Here is a 15,860-nt window from a genome sequence, read left to right as displayed (position 1 = left end):
TAGTGATGTAAAGTCTTGTGGACAACTTGGGTAGCTTGCATTAATATTTGTTATGTTTATTTATGAAGGAAGGGAATTGTGAGGGTATAGTTTTCGCCACCTCTGGTTAAATCTTATGATTTGCCTTTAGTTGAGTAGTTGCCATATGTCTTGTGAGGAGTGTTGGTAGCATGGCTCTATGTTGGCAGTAAACCAGGAACAGGGACCAAATACTGAACAATTTCTCTTGTGCTGTTTTCCTCTGGGCAATTTTCAATCCACATTGATCAGTTCCTGTCTGTCTGTATGACAGTGGGTTGCACCACCAGGCGACAGAAGAAACCCCAGGAGTTGTGCTTTATTAAAATCATTGTAGGCAATCCCATGGGCACTGTTTTGGGTCCAGGATGATGCTGAGCAGATGAATCTTCATTTCCTATTAACCAGAAGAAATATAAGTTTTTGAAGTGGGGATCTGTAACCCAATGGGAAATTTAATGTTAATCTACTTATAAAATCAAGAAATAGAAAACAGACTTTGAAAAGAACACCATATCCTCTGCACATGATGTCAAAATATACTCTATTTCTATAAAAATGTGGAAGTGAGTAAATAGAGGTAGAGGTTTGATACTCACTTCAAAATTGTCATTCGTAAGTTGTAAGAAGTCCCAGGTTCAAATACCTGGTATTTTGCTTGGCATCCCTCTTCCCTCTGGACCAGGACATAGTAAATTCAAACTTACATCAGGACTTGAGCTCCTAATCTAGGATGCCCCATCACTACTGAGGGGATGCTGCAATGTCAGAGATGACATTAAAAAGGAAAGACTGTAGGAGAAATATGCTGGAAGAATGAGATCAAATGGCTTAATGGGCCTTGTTTTGGGTCTATCTTGTGAAATTGTTTTCACAATAAGCACAACTGTGATGAAACAAGAACAAATTTGCTTTGGGAAATATATTTTAGGTTGACATTTGCTGAAATTCAACTCATCGTGATTTGATGGAAGATTAGTTCATCAAATTTAAGATTAAAAATCATTTGCAACACATATGTGCATTAGAAGTATGTTCTTGCATTCTCATTGAGGTTTTATGGGCTTTTCAAGCTGTTCACAAAAGTAGAATGGCTTCATTTTCTTTGAAGGTTATTTTCTCCTAATCCAAAGTAGAACTGTTAATGTTTAGTACTAGTATTTGTATGTAGAGGGATGGGTGCTTGGGAACAATGAGAAGGCTATAATCTAATAAAGGAGCCAGATGATGTCTGAAACTACAAGGGAAACTCTGGTGATTAGAACTTGCTATCCAAGACCTAACATGGGGTTTAATGCTTAGAAATAACTCCAAGATGTCTTTTGCGTATAAACATAATTTGTGGAGTAGCTTTTATTCCATTTTAGAGCCTTTTTATGGTGGCAGTGCCTGTTGTAGCTGTGCTTTATCTGTCATTGATGTCAGGTGGCATTCACATTGGAAGGTTACCAGTTGTGAGATTGCTGCTAACCTTTATAGAAAAATAATTTGCAGTTTGTTACCAATTAATTCTATGACATATATGTTTATTATAATTCTTGTGTTTGTTTGGTGCTCCAAATCTGACATCTACATTAAGGCATTAGTGAATTTTCTTCAAGTGCTTATCTCCTCCTTACTGGTTCCTTTCTACTTTCATTTTTCATCAACCACATGGTGCGAAACGTTTCAGATTTCCCCCACTCGCACCCCAGCAAAGTTACTCTGCTGTAACAGTTTCTCTCTTCACTCTATTATAACTCTAGGCTTAGCATTTATAATAGGAAAGAAATAAGTTGCATTCATAAAGCATCTCCCACACCAAAGCCTTTCATAGCCGTGAGGTATTTTTGAAGTGTAGTCATTGTATTTACTTCACGATTAAACACAAATGCAACAATTTAGAAAATGTACTAATTGGGTTAAAATTTAGTTCGTGTAGCACCGCTTCAAAGCGGAGCTGTGTGAACTATGTTGTTTTCCCCAGGACAGATGGCACCACAGGCCACAATCTGTGTGGTCCACACAGGTTTCTTCAATGACATGGCTGCTCAGGTTCTGGCCGGCGGCTCTATTTGCCCCCGGGGAATCTATGTAGTTTAGGTAGCACCACTTTGAAGCAGCGCTATGCAAATCAATTTTTACCCCATTAAATTCATTTATCCCATCTTCCAAAGAGTCGAACAACTGTTCCCCTTACTCCATGATGCTTGCATGCACAGCTAGATGCAACCTGCCAGGCCTCCTGACTATATCTGATCTCAGAGTGCACGCTCATCCTGATACTTCACAGCTCAGCTGAAGCCTAATATTCTAAGCCAAATATTGCAATTTTCATACAGCTATGCATCTATGACACTATCACAACACATACGCAAAGAACACAATTATATTGTGAGGGTGATGTAACATAAAGAGGGAAGCAAACTGCAACTCCCAGAAGCCATCATGGGGCCCTTGGACCACAAGGGCGGCGCAGTGGTTAGCACCGCAGCCTCACAGCTCCAGCGACCCGGGTTCGGTTTTGGGTACTGCCTGTGTGGAGTTTGCAAGTTCTCCTTGTGACCTCGTGGGTTTCTGCCGGGTGCTCCGGTTTCCTCCCACAGCCAAAGACATGCAGGTTGATAGGTCATATGGCCATTGTAAATTGCCCCTAGTGTAGGTAGGTGGTAGGAGAATTGAGGGAAGGTGGGGATGTGGTAGGGAATATGGGATTAATGTAGGATTAGTATAAATGGGTCGGCACAGGCTCGGTGGGCCGAAGGGCCTGTTTCAGTGCTGTATCTCTCGATGACAATTTACCACCGCTTGCAGACTTCATCCCTTATGGTCCGGCCATCATCTGGTTGCCAACCACCAACCCCTGCCCCATCAAGTCTGGGAATGGATTTAAAGTCCTGTTAAAGCTGCTGTCATTTCCCATAAAAGACTGATCTCACTATTCTTTCTCCTCTTAGGAGTGCATCTCCCTTCTTGAACTCTGGGCTTTATGTTATCCTTGTGTCAGTGCTATTCCTTACTTTAGCCTCTAGCCCACTGCCTTCCAATAAAAACATCTGGAATTAGTCACAATTTTTGTTATTAAAAGATAAAAATATAATTTGAAGTCATATGTTTTCATATCTTGGAGTTGATAGGGAGCCAAAATGATTGCTCGGAGAAGTTGCAAATAATGGTCTGAATTTTAATGGCGCACCGCGCTCTGAACTTGGCCTTCCAACACGCTGAAGAGCCCCCGCAATATTATGCATGAGGGCTCATTTAAATAGAGGGGGTGGAGCGGCCACCCCCAATGACGTAGAGGGGGCGACTGCTGCATCCCCGGCAACAGTGTCCAGTGCCATCACGCAGGCGCTGGTGCCATTTTTAAAAGGCTTTAAGCCCTTTGATGAAGTTTTAACTTTTAAAGGCAAAGTAATCGGCATTTTTATTAAACAGATAATAAAGATATGGAGGTCTTTCCCAACCCCCTTCAATGGTCATTTTAATGCCCGATATGACCAGCACTTGCCTTTTTTCCTACCCGAACTTTTGACCCCCAACCTTCTAACTTTGGCCCTTCAACCCCTTCCCACCATCCCCACATCCAATAAAAAGTGATTTCACCATTTCCCCCACCCCTCCTGCCCTGGAAATTTTATTTCTTCCCAACCCCTCCCCACCAGGTTCCCGCGCATGAAGGACAAATGGCAGCCGTAAAATTGGCGTGGGACGGCTGCCACCAGCAGGTAAGTGAATTTACATGTCTTTATTGTTAATTTGCATATTCAGATGAAGGCCCACTGCCAGTAATGTGTGTGGGTCTGGGCAGGCCTCTCCCCCGTAATTTTACCGGCACCCACCCCCCGCAACCCACAGAGTCGAGGGGCTCGTAAAATACAGCCCAATGTTTTCAGGGATCTAATCGGTCACATTTTAGTAAATGTAAACTTTTTGAGAGTAAGATAAGACTTTATTTTGCAGTTGATATGAAATTTGATTCAGTCGGGAATGCTTTATGTACTTTGGATAAGTCAGTTTACCACAAGTAAAGCTTTACCACAAGTAAAGCTTTTATTATTATATAGAATGGACAGATTGATGTGGAGAAATAATAAAAGTTCAAATAATGAGAGAATAGATTATTTTTAATCTGTTCAGTATTGTAAAATTATTTTCATCTGAGCAATTCCACAAGAAGAACACAAATGTTATGATTTGGTAGAAACATGTTCCCCATTATTTATACACTCAGTAACTTCACTGCACACAGAATGGTGTAAAAAGGAATAGAATTTACTCTAAGATCACTTTTTACTTGTAGGGAGGCCAGATGGCAGCTAATGTTGTGATTAAACAAGTAACTGACATTTTGGTACTTAACTTTTGTCAGTGATTTCTGATTTTTGAGACCTGTTTATAAATTCTACCTTTGCCAAATGTTTTGGATAATCAGTACAGATATTGGTCATCCTTCCTTTGCATGTCCATTGTGAATAATTTTGTCTATCTTGCTAATATATGTATTTCATTGTGTTTACAGGAGAGAAACCATTCGAGTGCAACATCTGTGGGAAGCACTTTTCACAGGTAAAATAGTCACAGTAAAAGTACAGTCAGAAGTGTTCTCAATATATTTTTGCTGTCTTTATTTAAACAAGGTTATAGGGTCAAAATGTTGCTGGACTGTTAGAAATTCGGTTCTGACATGGCTTCTTTGGTTCCGTGGTGTCAGCCATTCCTTACAGTGGTCTGTTCCCTACAGTTAATTTTGTGGCAGTGATCTTATTGCCCTGTATCCATTTGCACAATAGTATAGCCCAGTGACTTAACAATAGCGTCTTCTCGTGACCCAGACCATGTCTTTTGTACATGGATACCTTCAATCCCTCTGTAGGTAGACCGGGTAAACACTAGATGAGGCAAGTCTTGATTCAAATCATTAACTTCCTTTGTCACATAGTAAGATAAGCATACTGAGCCATAGTTATGATCAGGTTCACCTAGTTTAATTGATTAAATTTATAAAGTCATTAGAGTCATAAAGCCATTATGGCACAGAAGGAGGCCATTTGGCCCATTAGTTATCTCTGTGTCATGACATAAAGATAACAATCTCACTACACTACCTCACCTGGTCAGCTTTTTTACCTTATGCAGAGGACTTACTCTGTTAACTATTTGAGCCTTCCTTTACTGGGATCTTTCTGCCTCAGCAGCTTCTCTGTTGCAAAAATGAGACTTTTAAATGTCTATTGTTGCTTTATTCCTTATTGTTCACAGTTAGAAAGAAATGTAAAAAAAGATCCAACACCATGGGTATGCAATGTTTATTGATAATGGGGCAAACCACTAAATTACTTATTTGTAGTATAAACAGAAACATCACAGCTCATTAAAATCCTAACTGCCTATTGTCTCAGACCCTTTTTATATTTGCAGATAGAAACTCTGGGCTGGATTTTGTTCTCATCCCGATGGCGAGTTTCACGACGGAGTGGGGGGACTGGAGAATCAGGGCAAAACCGCCCGCCATGGAACCCAAAGCCAGGAATCCTGGTTCTAATTCTCCCTGGGGTGGGATAGGCCAGCGACGACCTTCCCGCCCAGAGGCCAAATAAGGGCCTCTTCCCGCTGCTGCTGGAATCTTACCAGGGTGGGGGGTTACCTCTGCCGTGCAGGGAGGACGCCTTGGAAAACGAGATGCACTCCCTGCGGGCTTTGTGCCTGGGGCGGGGGCTGGGGGGGGGCGCCCCTCCTTCGTGGGCAATTTGTGGCCCACGGAGGACCCTCACTGGGAACAAATGTACTCCCGGGAACCCGCCTCTTCCCCCTGGATCAAGTGCCCACTCCCCACCTCGTTGGGGCCTTCCAGACTGGCCGGGCAACCCCGCCTCACCTCCCTTTTCTGTCGGGTTCCAGCGCTGGGCCTGGGTCCGAGGCTTCTGCAATACCAGCTGTGGCATTGCTCCCAGTGGCACTGCTGATACTGCTGAGCTGCTGGCCCTGTGATTGGCCAGCAGCTCTTGGGGATAGGATCTCCATCCCGATTAAGTCTTTAAAGGGACGGGGATCCCGCCTGCTTAAACTTTGACTCCAAAGGTAATAATCTCCAGATTACTACCTGAGCCACGTGCAAATTGGCATAGGTTAAATAACATTAGAGAGGTAAATGCATGGCTCAAAGATTGGTGTGGGAGAAATGGGTTCCGATTCATGGGGCACTGGCACCAGTACTGGGGAAGGAGAGAGCTCTTCCTTTGTGACAGGCTTCATTTGAACCATGCTGGGACCAGTGTCCTGATGAATCATATAACTGGGGTTGTAGATAGGACTTTAAACTAATTAGTGGAGGGGAGGGTTCAATTGAAGGGAAATTTAAAAAATCAAAAAGAAATGAGAGTGCAGAGGTGCAGGGTAGTGAAGAGGCAAACGGTAATCAAAGTGTGACAGGAAGGGTCAGAAAATATAAGCAGAAGAGTGCAGCAGAAATTAGAACCCGAATGAGTAATAATGGTTAAAAGTCAAAGATTAAGGCTCTTTATCTGAATGCCAGCAGCATTTGTAACAAGATAGATGAGTTGACGGCACAAATAGAAATAAATGAATATGACTTGATAGCTAATACAGAGACGTGGTTGCAAGGTGACTAAGACTGGGAACTCAAAGTTCAAGGGTATTCAACATTCTGGAAAAATAAGCAAAAAGGAAAACGAGGTGGGGTAGCTTTGTTAATAAAGGAAGGTATCAGTGCTGTGGTGAGTAGTGATAATAGGTGCAATAGATTGTGATGTGGAATCAGTTTGGGTGGAAATAAGGAATAGTAAGGGGAAGAAGTCACGGGTGGGAGTCGTCTATAGGTTCCTGAAGAGTTGCCTCACTGTAGGACATAGTATAAATCGAGAAATAATGGAGGCATGTAAGAAGGGTGCTACAATTGTTGTGGGTGATTTTAATCTGCATATTGACTGGACAAATCAGATTGGCAAAGGTAACATGGAAGCCGAATTTGTAAAGTGCATCAGGGATTGTTACTTAGAGCAATACATCACAGAACCTACCCGGGAACAGGCTATTTTAGATCTAGCAATGTGTAATGAGGTAGGATTAATAAGAAATATCGTAGTTAAGGATCCTCTAGGGGTAGTGATCATAACATGGTAGAATTTCACATTCAGTTTAAGCGCGAGCAACTCGGGTCTCAAACCTGTGTCCTCAACTTAAACAAGGGCAATTACAGAGGTATGAAGAAAAAGTTGTCTAAAGTGGGCTGGGAAAATAGACTAAGAGGAAGGTCAGTGGATGAGCAGCGGCAGACGTTGAAGCAGATATTTCATAACGCTCGGCAAAAATTTCTCCCAGTCAAAAAGAAGGACTCAATGAGAAGGATGAATCATCCGTGGTTAACAAAGGTGGTCAAGGAGAGTATCCAGTCAAAAACTAAGGCATACAGAGCGGTGAAAACTAGTGGTAGGCCAGAGGGTTGGGAATTTTTTAGGAACCAGCAGCAGATGACTAAAAAGCTAATAAAGAGGGAGAAAATTGATTTATGAAAGTAAATTGGAAAGAAATATAAAAACAAATAATAAGAGCTTCTAAGGGTATATTTAAAAAAAAAGAGTAGCTAAAGTGAGCCTTGGAGGGGAACAGTGAAATGGCAGATAATTTAAACCAATATTTTGCATCAGTCTTCAAGATGGACGACACTATAAACATCCCACAGATATCAGATAAGCAAGGAGCTAATGGGAGGAAAGATCTTGTAACAATCTCTATCACGAGGGACAACGTATTTGACAAACTAATGGGACTAAAGGCAGACAAGTCGCCAGGACCTGATGGCCTGCATCCAAGGGTTTTAAAGGAAGTGGCTGCAAAGATGGTGGAGGCATTGGCCGAAATATTCCAGAACTCGCTGGATTCCGGGAGGGTCCCAGCGGATTGGAAAACCACTAATGTGACGCCCCTGTTCAAAAAGGGAGGGAGACAAAAAGCAGTAAAGTATAGGTCAGTCAGCCTAACATCAGTCGTTGGGAAAATGCTAGAGTCCATTATTAAGGAAGAAACAGCAGGACATTTAGAAAAGCTTAACGCAATCAAACAGAGTCAACATGGTTTTGTGAAAGGGAAATCATGTTTGACATTTGCTAGAGTTCTTTGAGGATATAACAAGCAGAGTTGATAAAGGGGAATCAGTAGATGTAGTGTATTTGGATTTCCAGAAGTCATTCGATAAGGTGCCACATAAAAGATTATTGCACAAGATAGGAGCTCACGGTATTGGGGGTAATGTATTAGCATGGATTGAGGATTGGTTAACTCACAGAAGATAGAGAGCCGGGATTAATGGATCTTTTTCAGTTTGGAAAGACGTAACTAGTGGAGTGCCACAAGGATCAGTCCTAGGGCCTCAATTATTTACTATCTATAATAATGACTTGGAGGAGGGGGCAGAGTGTAATGTACAAAAATAGGTGGGAGGGCATGTTCTGATGAGGACATAAGGAATCTGCAAGGGGATATAGATAGGTTGAGTGAGTGGGCAAAAACTTGGCAGATGGAGTTATTGAATGGCGGGGTAGGCTTGAGAGGCCGATTGGCCTACTCCTGCTCCTATTTCTTATCTTTTCTTACGTTCTAAAAGACTGGAGGATCGCTCCCGGGGGTTGGGGGGGGGTTCTGAAAACATCCAGAGGCGGGGTCCCCACCACCTTTTCAGCCCGGCACTGGGGCCCCACCTCCCACACAAAATCCAGCCCCATGCTTCAAAGCACAGCATTTAAAGTTACTTTTTTTTCCAGAAACTAATTTCTATGGAAATTTGTGGCAAGGTTCTGAACTGTAACAAGCATTTGCTTCTATATGAGAGTGACTTCTCAATGTGGCTACTGTCAGGTAGCCATTGCGATGTGCCAAAGAAAGTATCATTACTTTAAGGTAGCGGGAAAATATTTCTGACATGAATACTCCCCTTTGGTCTGTTCTTTGTGACCAGGATCCCTACAGAAATGCTCTGTAAGGTTACCATGACAACCTATATCACCATTTGAAACATGATTGGAGATGTTGCCCCACCTAGGTTTTTCTTGTAATCAGGGAGAAGTTACCATTCCAATCCTCTTAAACATGTTCAATGGCACCTCTTGGTGTTTGGCTCCAATTGGAACAAACATCAATTGTAGGAGGAAACAGCCTGATGCTTATAATAACAAAGTTCATTTACAAAGGACTGATCATCCAAATCACTGCAGCTTATGACAAAATCTCAACTTGGAAGTTGCACAAACATATCAAATAGCATTTGAATACAAGCTTCATACTGGCCAGTACTGACCATTTGGTCTAGGTCTTTGGATGGAGAGAGAAGACCCTCAGTAAAGGCAGATTGATCCATTGATACCGAGTCATCACAAGTCCAGAATGGGGTAGGGCCCACCCACAGAAATTGCTTCATTCTTTGTTTGGTAGTTTAGTGCTGAGGCCTACACTGCCAAACAATCTTGTGGCTCCTGGACCTCTTTCATTGGGGAGATGTTTTGCTGAATTCTGTTGTGGTTGCAATCAATGCTCAGTGTTCAGTCACACTCTATATGAATGACCCTCTGTGTCATGATGCAATTTCACTGTATTTTCAATACCAGGAGCTGCCCATCACCATCTGCTTTTATCATTTATGTCCTCTTTCTAAGGTTCCATGGCTTACAAGGGAAATTAGACAGAGCATTAGATCCAAGGAAGAGGCACACCAATTTGCCAGAAAAAACAGCAGACCTGAGGATTGGGAGCAGTTTAGAATTCAGCAAAGGAGGACCAAGGGATTGATTAAGAAGGGGAAAACAGAGTACAGGAGCAAGCTTGCGGGGAACATGAAAACTGACCGTAAAAGTTTCTATAGGTATGTGAAGGGAAAACAATTAGTGAAGACAAATGTAGGTCCCTTACAGTCAGAAACAGGAGAATTTATAATGGGGAACAAAGAAATGGCTGACCAACTAAATTCATACTTTGTTTTATTTATTTTTTATTCAGAGATGCAGCACTGAAACAGGCCCTTCGGCCCACTGAGTCTGTGCTGACCATCAACCACCCATTTATAGGAATCCTACATTAATCCCATATTCCTACTACATCCCCACAATTCCCCTACCACCTACCTATGCTAGGGGCAATTTACAATGGCCAATTTACCTATCAACCTTCAAGTCTTTGACTGTGGGAGGAAACCGGAGCACCCGGCGAAAACCCACGCGGTTACAGGGAGAACTTGCAAACTCTGCACAGGCAGTACCCAGAATTGAACCCGGGTCACTGGAGCTGTGAGGCTGCGGTGCTAACCACTGCGCCGCCCCTTTGGTTCTGTCTTCACAAAGGAGGATACAAATATCATACCAGAAATGTTTAGTGAGAGGGTGGAACTGAAGGAAATCAGTATCACTAGAGAAATGGTGTTGGGGAAATTGATGGGATTGAAGGCCGATAAATCCCCAGGGCCTGATAATCTACATCCCAGAGTACTTAAGGAAGTGGCCCTAGAAATAATGGATGCATTGGTGGTCATCTTCCAAGATTCTATAGACTCTGGAACAGTTCCTACAGATTGGAGGGTAACTAATGTAACCCCACTATTTAAAAAGGGAAGTAGAGAGAAAGCAGGGAATTCTAGACCAGTTAGCCTGACGTCGGTAGTGGGGAAAATTCTAGAGTCCATTATCAAAGATTTTATAGCGGAGCGCGTGGACAACAGTGGTAGAATCGGATAGAGTCAGCATGGATTTACGAAAGGGAAATCATGTTTGACAAATCGACAAGAATTCTTCGAGGATGTAACTAGTAGAGTTGATGAGGGAGAGCCAGTGGATGTGGTTTATTTGGACTTTCAGAAGGCTTTCGACCAAGTCCCACATAAGAGATTAGCATGTAAAATTAAAGCGCATGGAATTGGGGGTAGTGTATTGCGATGGATAGAAAATTGGTTGACAGACAGGAAACAAAGAGTAGGGATAAATGCCATTTTTCCAAATGGCAGGCAGTGACTAGTGGGGTACCGCAGGGATTCACAATATATATTAATGACTTAGATGAGGGAACTAAATGTAATATCTCCAAATTTGCAGATGACACAAAACTGGGTGGGAGGGTGAGTTGTGAAGAGGATGCAGAGAGGCTTCAGGGTGACTTGGACAAGTTGAGTGAGTGGGCAAATGCACGGCAGATGCAGTATAATGTGGATAAATGTGAGGTTATCCACTTTGGTAGCAAAAACAGGAAGACAGATTATTATCTGAACGGCTATAAACTGAGAGAGAGGAATATGCAACGAGACCTGGTAGTTCTCGTACACCAGTCGCTGAAGGTAAGCATGCAGGTGCAACAGGCGGCAAAAAAGGCAAATGGTATGTTGGCCTTCATAGCGAGAGGATTCGAGTACAGCAGCAGGGATGTCTTGCTGCAATTATACAGGGCCTTGGTGAGGCCACACCGGGAATATTGTGTGCAGTTTTGGTCTCATCTGAGGAAGGATGTTCTTGCTATAGAGGAAGGTTTACCAGACTGATTCCTGGGATGGCGGGATGGATGAATGAGGAGAGATTGAATCGGTTAGGATTATATTTGCTGGAGTTCAGAAGAGTGAGGGGGGCTCTCAGAAACCTACAAAATTCTCACAGGACTTGACAGGACAGATACAGGAAGGATGTTCCCGATGTTGGGGGAGTCCAGAACCAGGGATCATAGTCTAAGGATATGAGGTGAACCATTCAGGACTGAGATGAGGAGAAATTTCTTCACCCAGAGAGTGGTGAGCCTGTGGAATTTCCTACCACAGAAAGCAGTTGAGGCCAAAAGATTGTATGTTTTCAAGAAGGAGTTAGATATAGCTCTTGGGTTTAAAGGGATCAAAGGATATGGGGCGAAAGCGGGAATAGGTTACTGAGTTGGATGATCAGCCATGATCATAATGAATGGTGGAGCAAGCTCGAAGGGCCGAATGGCTCCTATTTTTTATGTTGTTGCTGGTGTTATCTGTTGGTTTGCTTTCTCGTTCTAATTTGCTTTATTCCTTTAAACATCAGAGTATGCACACGTGTAGTTGTGACAATGCAGGGTCAGGACTTTATTGAGACATCATACCTCACAATTCAGTATGTGTGCTCAGGCACATCATACATCGCGGGCTGGATTTTGTTGAGGTCCTGATGTCGGGAACCGTGGTGGCCGGGGGTCCGGGAGATTGTACCGGCAGCGGCCCGCCACAGAGCCCGATGCCGGGAGTGCCGGGCCCGATCTTCCCGGCGGTGGCGAGGCTCCGTGACAGCCCCCCGCCACTGGGCAACGGGACCCGACTTTGAATATGTAAACTAAGAAAATGAATATATTGAAATAAACTTGTCATCGATCTTACCGGCTGCCTGGGATCTTCCAAGTGGCGGCAGGCACTCGTGCACCTTCACTTGCCCTTCGAGGGAAAGCTGGTGTCACCAAGGTGGGGAAGTGGGGCACTTAGGATTTTTAGTGTAGCGTGGGCAGGGGTGACAGGGTGCAATCAGCATTAATAGTGTAGGGGAGGGGGTGACCTCTGCACTTTAAACAGTTTGGGGAGGGGTAGGTCAAATCTTCCAGGTAATAGGGCAACATTTGTGTGTAAGTGTTATTGGAGCGGTGGGGAGGGGGCGATTTAAAATTTTTTTTTGCAGTGTACTGGGGGTGTGTGGCTTTAAATATTTAAATTGAGCAGCAGGGCTAGCAGGCCTTTAAAAATGGTGCCAGCGCCTGTGCAGAGGCAGCTGCCGCCATTGTTGGCATCGCAGAGCCCTCCTCCACCTCATGATATGGGGAGGGGCGGCCTGACCGGATTATTATCTCGAGCTGCCCCCTGCTACATCGGCGACCCGCAGGCCGCCATTTTATTCGCTTGCTGCTGCTCCCGGCGGCGGCAGAATAAAATTCAGCCCTGCAATTCCAGTATGAGTACAGCATAACAAAGTGTCACTCACACTTATACTAATTCTGCCTTTGAGCCCAACATTCCATGCATACTACCAATAAAACATAGTAAAAGATGCATACAAGTGACAGCTGAATAGCAACATGAAGCTAGCAAAATACACTTAGCCCTACTCAATCACTTCTAATCATTCTGTTACTATGGTTATATTGCCCTCTTAAGCTCCATGGTTATATTTCCCTCACAGTCTCTTCCCATCATTTTATTACTATAAACACACAAGTGACCAAATTAATATATTCCAAACCATTACAGACATGAGTGAGTGAATTTTGCACATTTCCATCACCCCCTTATCTGAGAAGATATTCTTGCCTTACGCCTGCTTACACAGCCATACTCAACAGAAAGCTATTTTCATTCACCATGTGCTGATACCACAGACAGCCCAGGACATCGAGGTCCTCAGGTTGTGTGAATTCTTGTTCCCACATGATCAACATTTAATATCCTTCCAGCGGTGTCTTCAGAGTCCTGCTTAATATTTCTGGACATCTTACCTAACGATCAGTAGCAGCTACACTGCTTTCTTTTCCAGTCATAAACCCCGTCCTAACATGTTCCAATAGGAGATGTCAAATTTTGTTCCAGTTAGAGGAACTGTTGAACCCATTCTAGCAGTCTAACTATTTCTTTGAACAATATGTATATGTTTCTTTCATTTACTCTGACTCTTAAAGCTCTGCAGAAGTAATGGATGGATTAAATTGAGATCATTCTCATTGCCATTTACTGGGAAAGTAAATAATGGACATCACTCAGATTTTCAACTTCCGATCTCACTGTCATGGTAGGCAGGTTTTCTGTCTCAGTTAAAGGCAAAAGTTTGCATCCTTTCACAGACAGTTTTCGGTTGAGCTCTGGAATATTGATTGAGATCAGTTCTTGTAGGAATGCCTTCCGCTGTCCCTATTGATGACTTCATGGGTCTTCAAGGAGGCTCCTGCCAATAAGTGGTAGAAGAATTCTGTTCTCTGTGGTATAAAGCCACAATCCCATACCTGGTGAGGTCTCACTAATTGAAGAACCTCTTAGCAGCTCAAAGTTTCAAATGTGCATACGTGTCAGCTATCACAATTTTCTCTCCTTCCCTTACCTGAACTTTTTTGGGGGAGCAAACCATCATCTCCTGATTCATAAAGAGAGCCTGAAAGAATTTCCCAACATACAACTGGCCAGTGCCCTTGTAGGATCTAAATTTGGGTTTCTGGAAACTTTGTGTATTACTTTGACAGCTGTTCAGTTCCTGTGATCTTTAATTTTCCACATAGAAAGCAGTCTTGATGACTTGGGTTTAAGAAATTTAGTAATTCCAGGGGTATCGTACAGTGAACCAGACTAGATCAGTTCATTGCAAAAAAAATTATCAGCTGGACTTCTTACCGTTTGGGCTTTAATTTTCAAACAGATGCTTGTCAATTAGTTAGTGGAATATGTTTGAGGAGTGACTGAGGCAGCGACCATCACTAAATGTTATAAGCCATTTGTATTTTGCAGCTCCATCTTAGACCAAGTTCAAGGTTAATTTGGAAAAAATCACTAAAACTGTTGGTGTAATCCTCAATATTTCTGCTAAATACTGCTATTTGGACCTGCTTAAAAATAGTTGGGATTTGGTATTTATATTTTTGAATGCTGACGTGAGGAGTCTTATTTTCCTGAGGTACCATTAAGTCAGAATCCTGTTAATGTATGGATGGATGGAGATATCATTCACATTTTACCCACCTGTCCATGTACTGCACCTTTCAGAGAGATCAGATTCTGAATCAGAATTATTGCTGAAATTCACTTATTATAGTGTAAGCTGCTTATAGCAAAGTTATCTGTTCGATTACAATAGCCATGGAGCATGCCTGAAAATGAGGTCTGCATGAATACGTCTGCCATACATGCTGATTGTGGAGAGTCTGGGTAGCCTGAAAGGTAAGGTCAGATCAAAGAGGTTTAGAGATTTGAATCAGGTCAAGGAGGTCAGAAGAGTGGGCAGTCAGGTGGAGACTGGGGAGGGCAGCAGGGTGGAGAATGGGGGTATGCTTGGGGAGGCCTGAAGTATCAAATGGTGTTGCCAGGTTGGAGACATCTGGAGAAGTATGGAGTTGATTTGGGGACCATTAAAGCAAACCAATACACACAAGTTGCAGTTTGATTTATCATCCTATCTAAATGAACCAATGAAACGTGCATATGTTAATGTGTTTGGGTTTGGACAGACAGTGTTTATCTAATTTATCACTGCTATAATGGAGCTGCATAACTGTTTGTTTCTTGTTTGCTGTTACCAATGCCTTTGCTGGGCTGGGAAGCTGTTACCCTGAAATAAACCACCTTTTGTATATGGCATAGCAAAGAGCATGTAATTGTCACAAGAGACATCAGAAGCATCTTAAATGTAGTGTTGGTTTTCTGTTAATGACTGACCTCACTCTTAGTGAACTGTGGGAATAATTCTAATCAAAGAATGATGACTGTATCTGTTGGGAAAAGTTGACTGTTTGCGATTGAATATCCCTTTGTTGTTGTGGGTTTCAATGCATTGGCTTAAATTTTTATTTTAATTTTTGCCAGGCTGGAAATCTGCAAACCCATTTACGCCGACATTCTGGTGAAAAGCCATACATTTGTGAGATCTGTGGTAAAAGGTAATGACAGCAACCTTTTTTTAAAAATGTGTTATTGATAGTTATTCAGTGTAAACTGCTTATAGCAGCCTTAATCCATGAGACCTGATGTGACTGGTTACACCGGTCATGGGACTTGACTGGACACATTGGACTGAATTTTCCCGTGGCGTCGGGACCATTTCCAGGTCCTGACCCTGCGTGGTTTTGGATGTGCAGCCCATTTTACGCAAGGCGGCCAATTAACAGGCAGCCTCCGT

General features: G+C 42.9%; 1 protein-coding gene across 4 annotated transcripts in view; it reads left to right on the top strand.

Annotated features, from left to right (window-relative positions):
* zbtb49 (zinc finger and BTB domain containing 49) overlaps positions 1-15,860 on the top strand; it is a 37,940-nt gene that overhangs the window by 8,127 nt on the left and 13,953 nt on the right. For all 4 annotated transcript variants that reach the window (XM_068040227.1, XM_068040217.1, XM_068040207.1 and 1 more), the window contains exons 5-6: positions 4,520-4,566; positions 15,548-15,621. In XM_068040227.1, the coding sequence (XP_067896328.1) occupies positions 4,520-4,566; positions 15,548-15,621 (121 nt within the window). The remainder of the gene's footprint in view (positions 1-4,519; positions 4,567-15,547; positions 15,622-15,860) is intronic.

The sequence above is a fragment of the Heterodontus francisci genome, chromosome 1 (genome assembly GCF_036365525.1).
Source record: "Heterodontus francisci isolate sHetFra1 chromosome 1, sHetFra1.hap1, whole genome shotgun sequence".
Taxonomy (NCBI): Eukaryota; Metazoa; Chordata; class Chondrichthyes; order Heterodontiformes; family Heterodontidae; genus Heterodontus; species Heterodontus francisci.
Note: the sequence above shows the minus strand (reverse complement) of the source record. Positions and strands in the feature narration are given on the sequence as shown.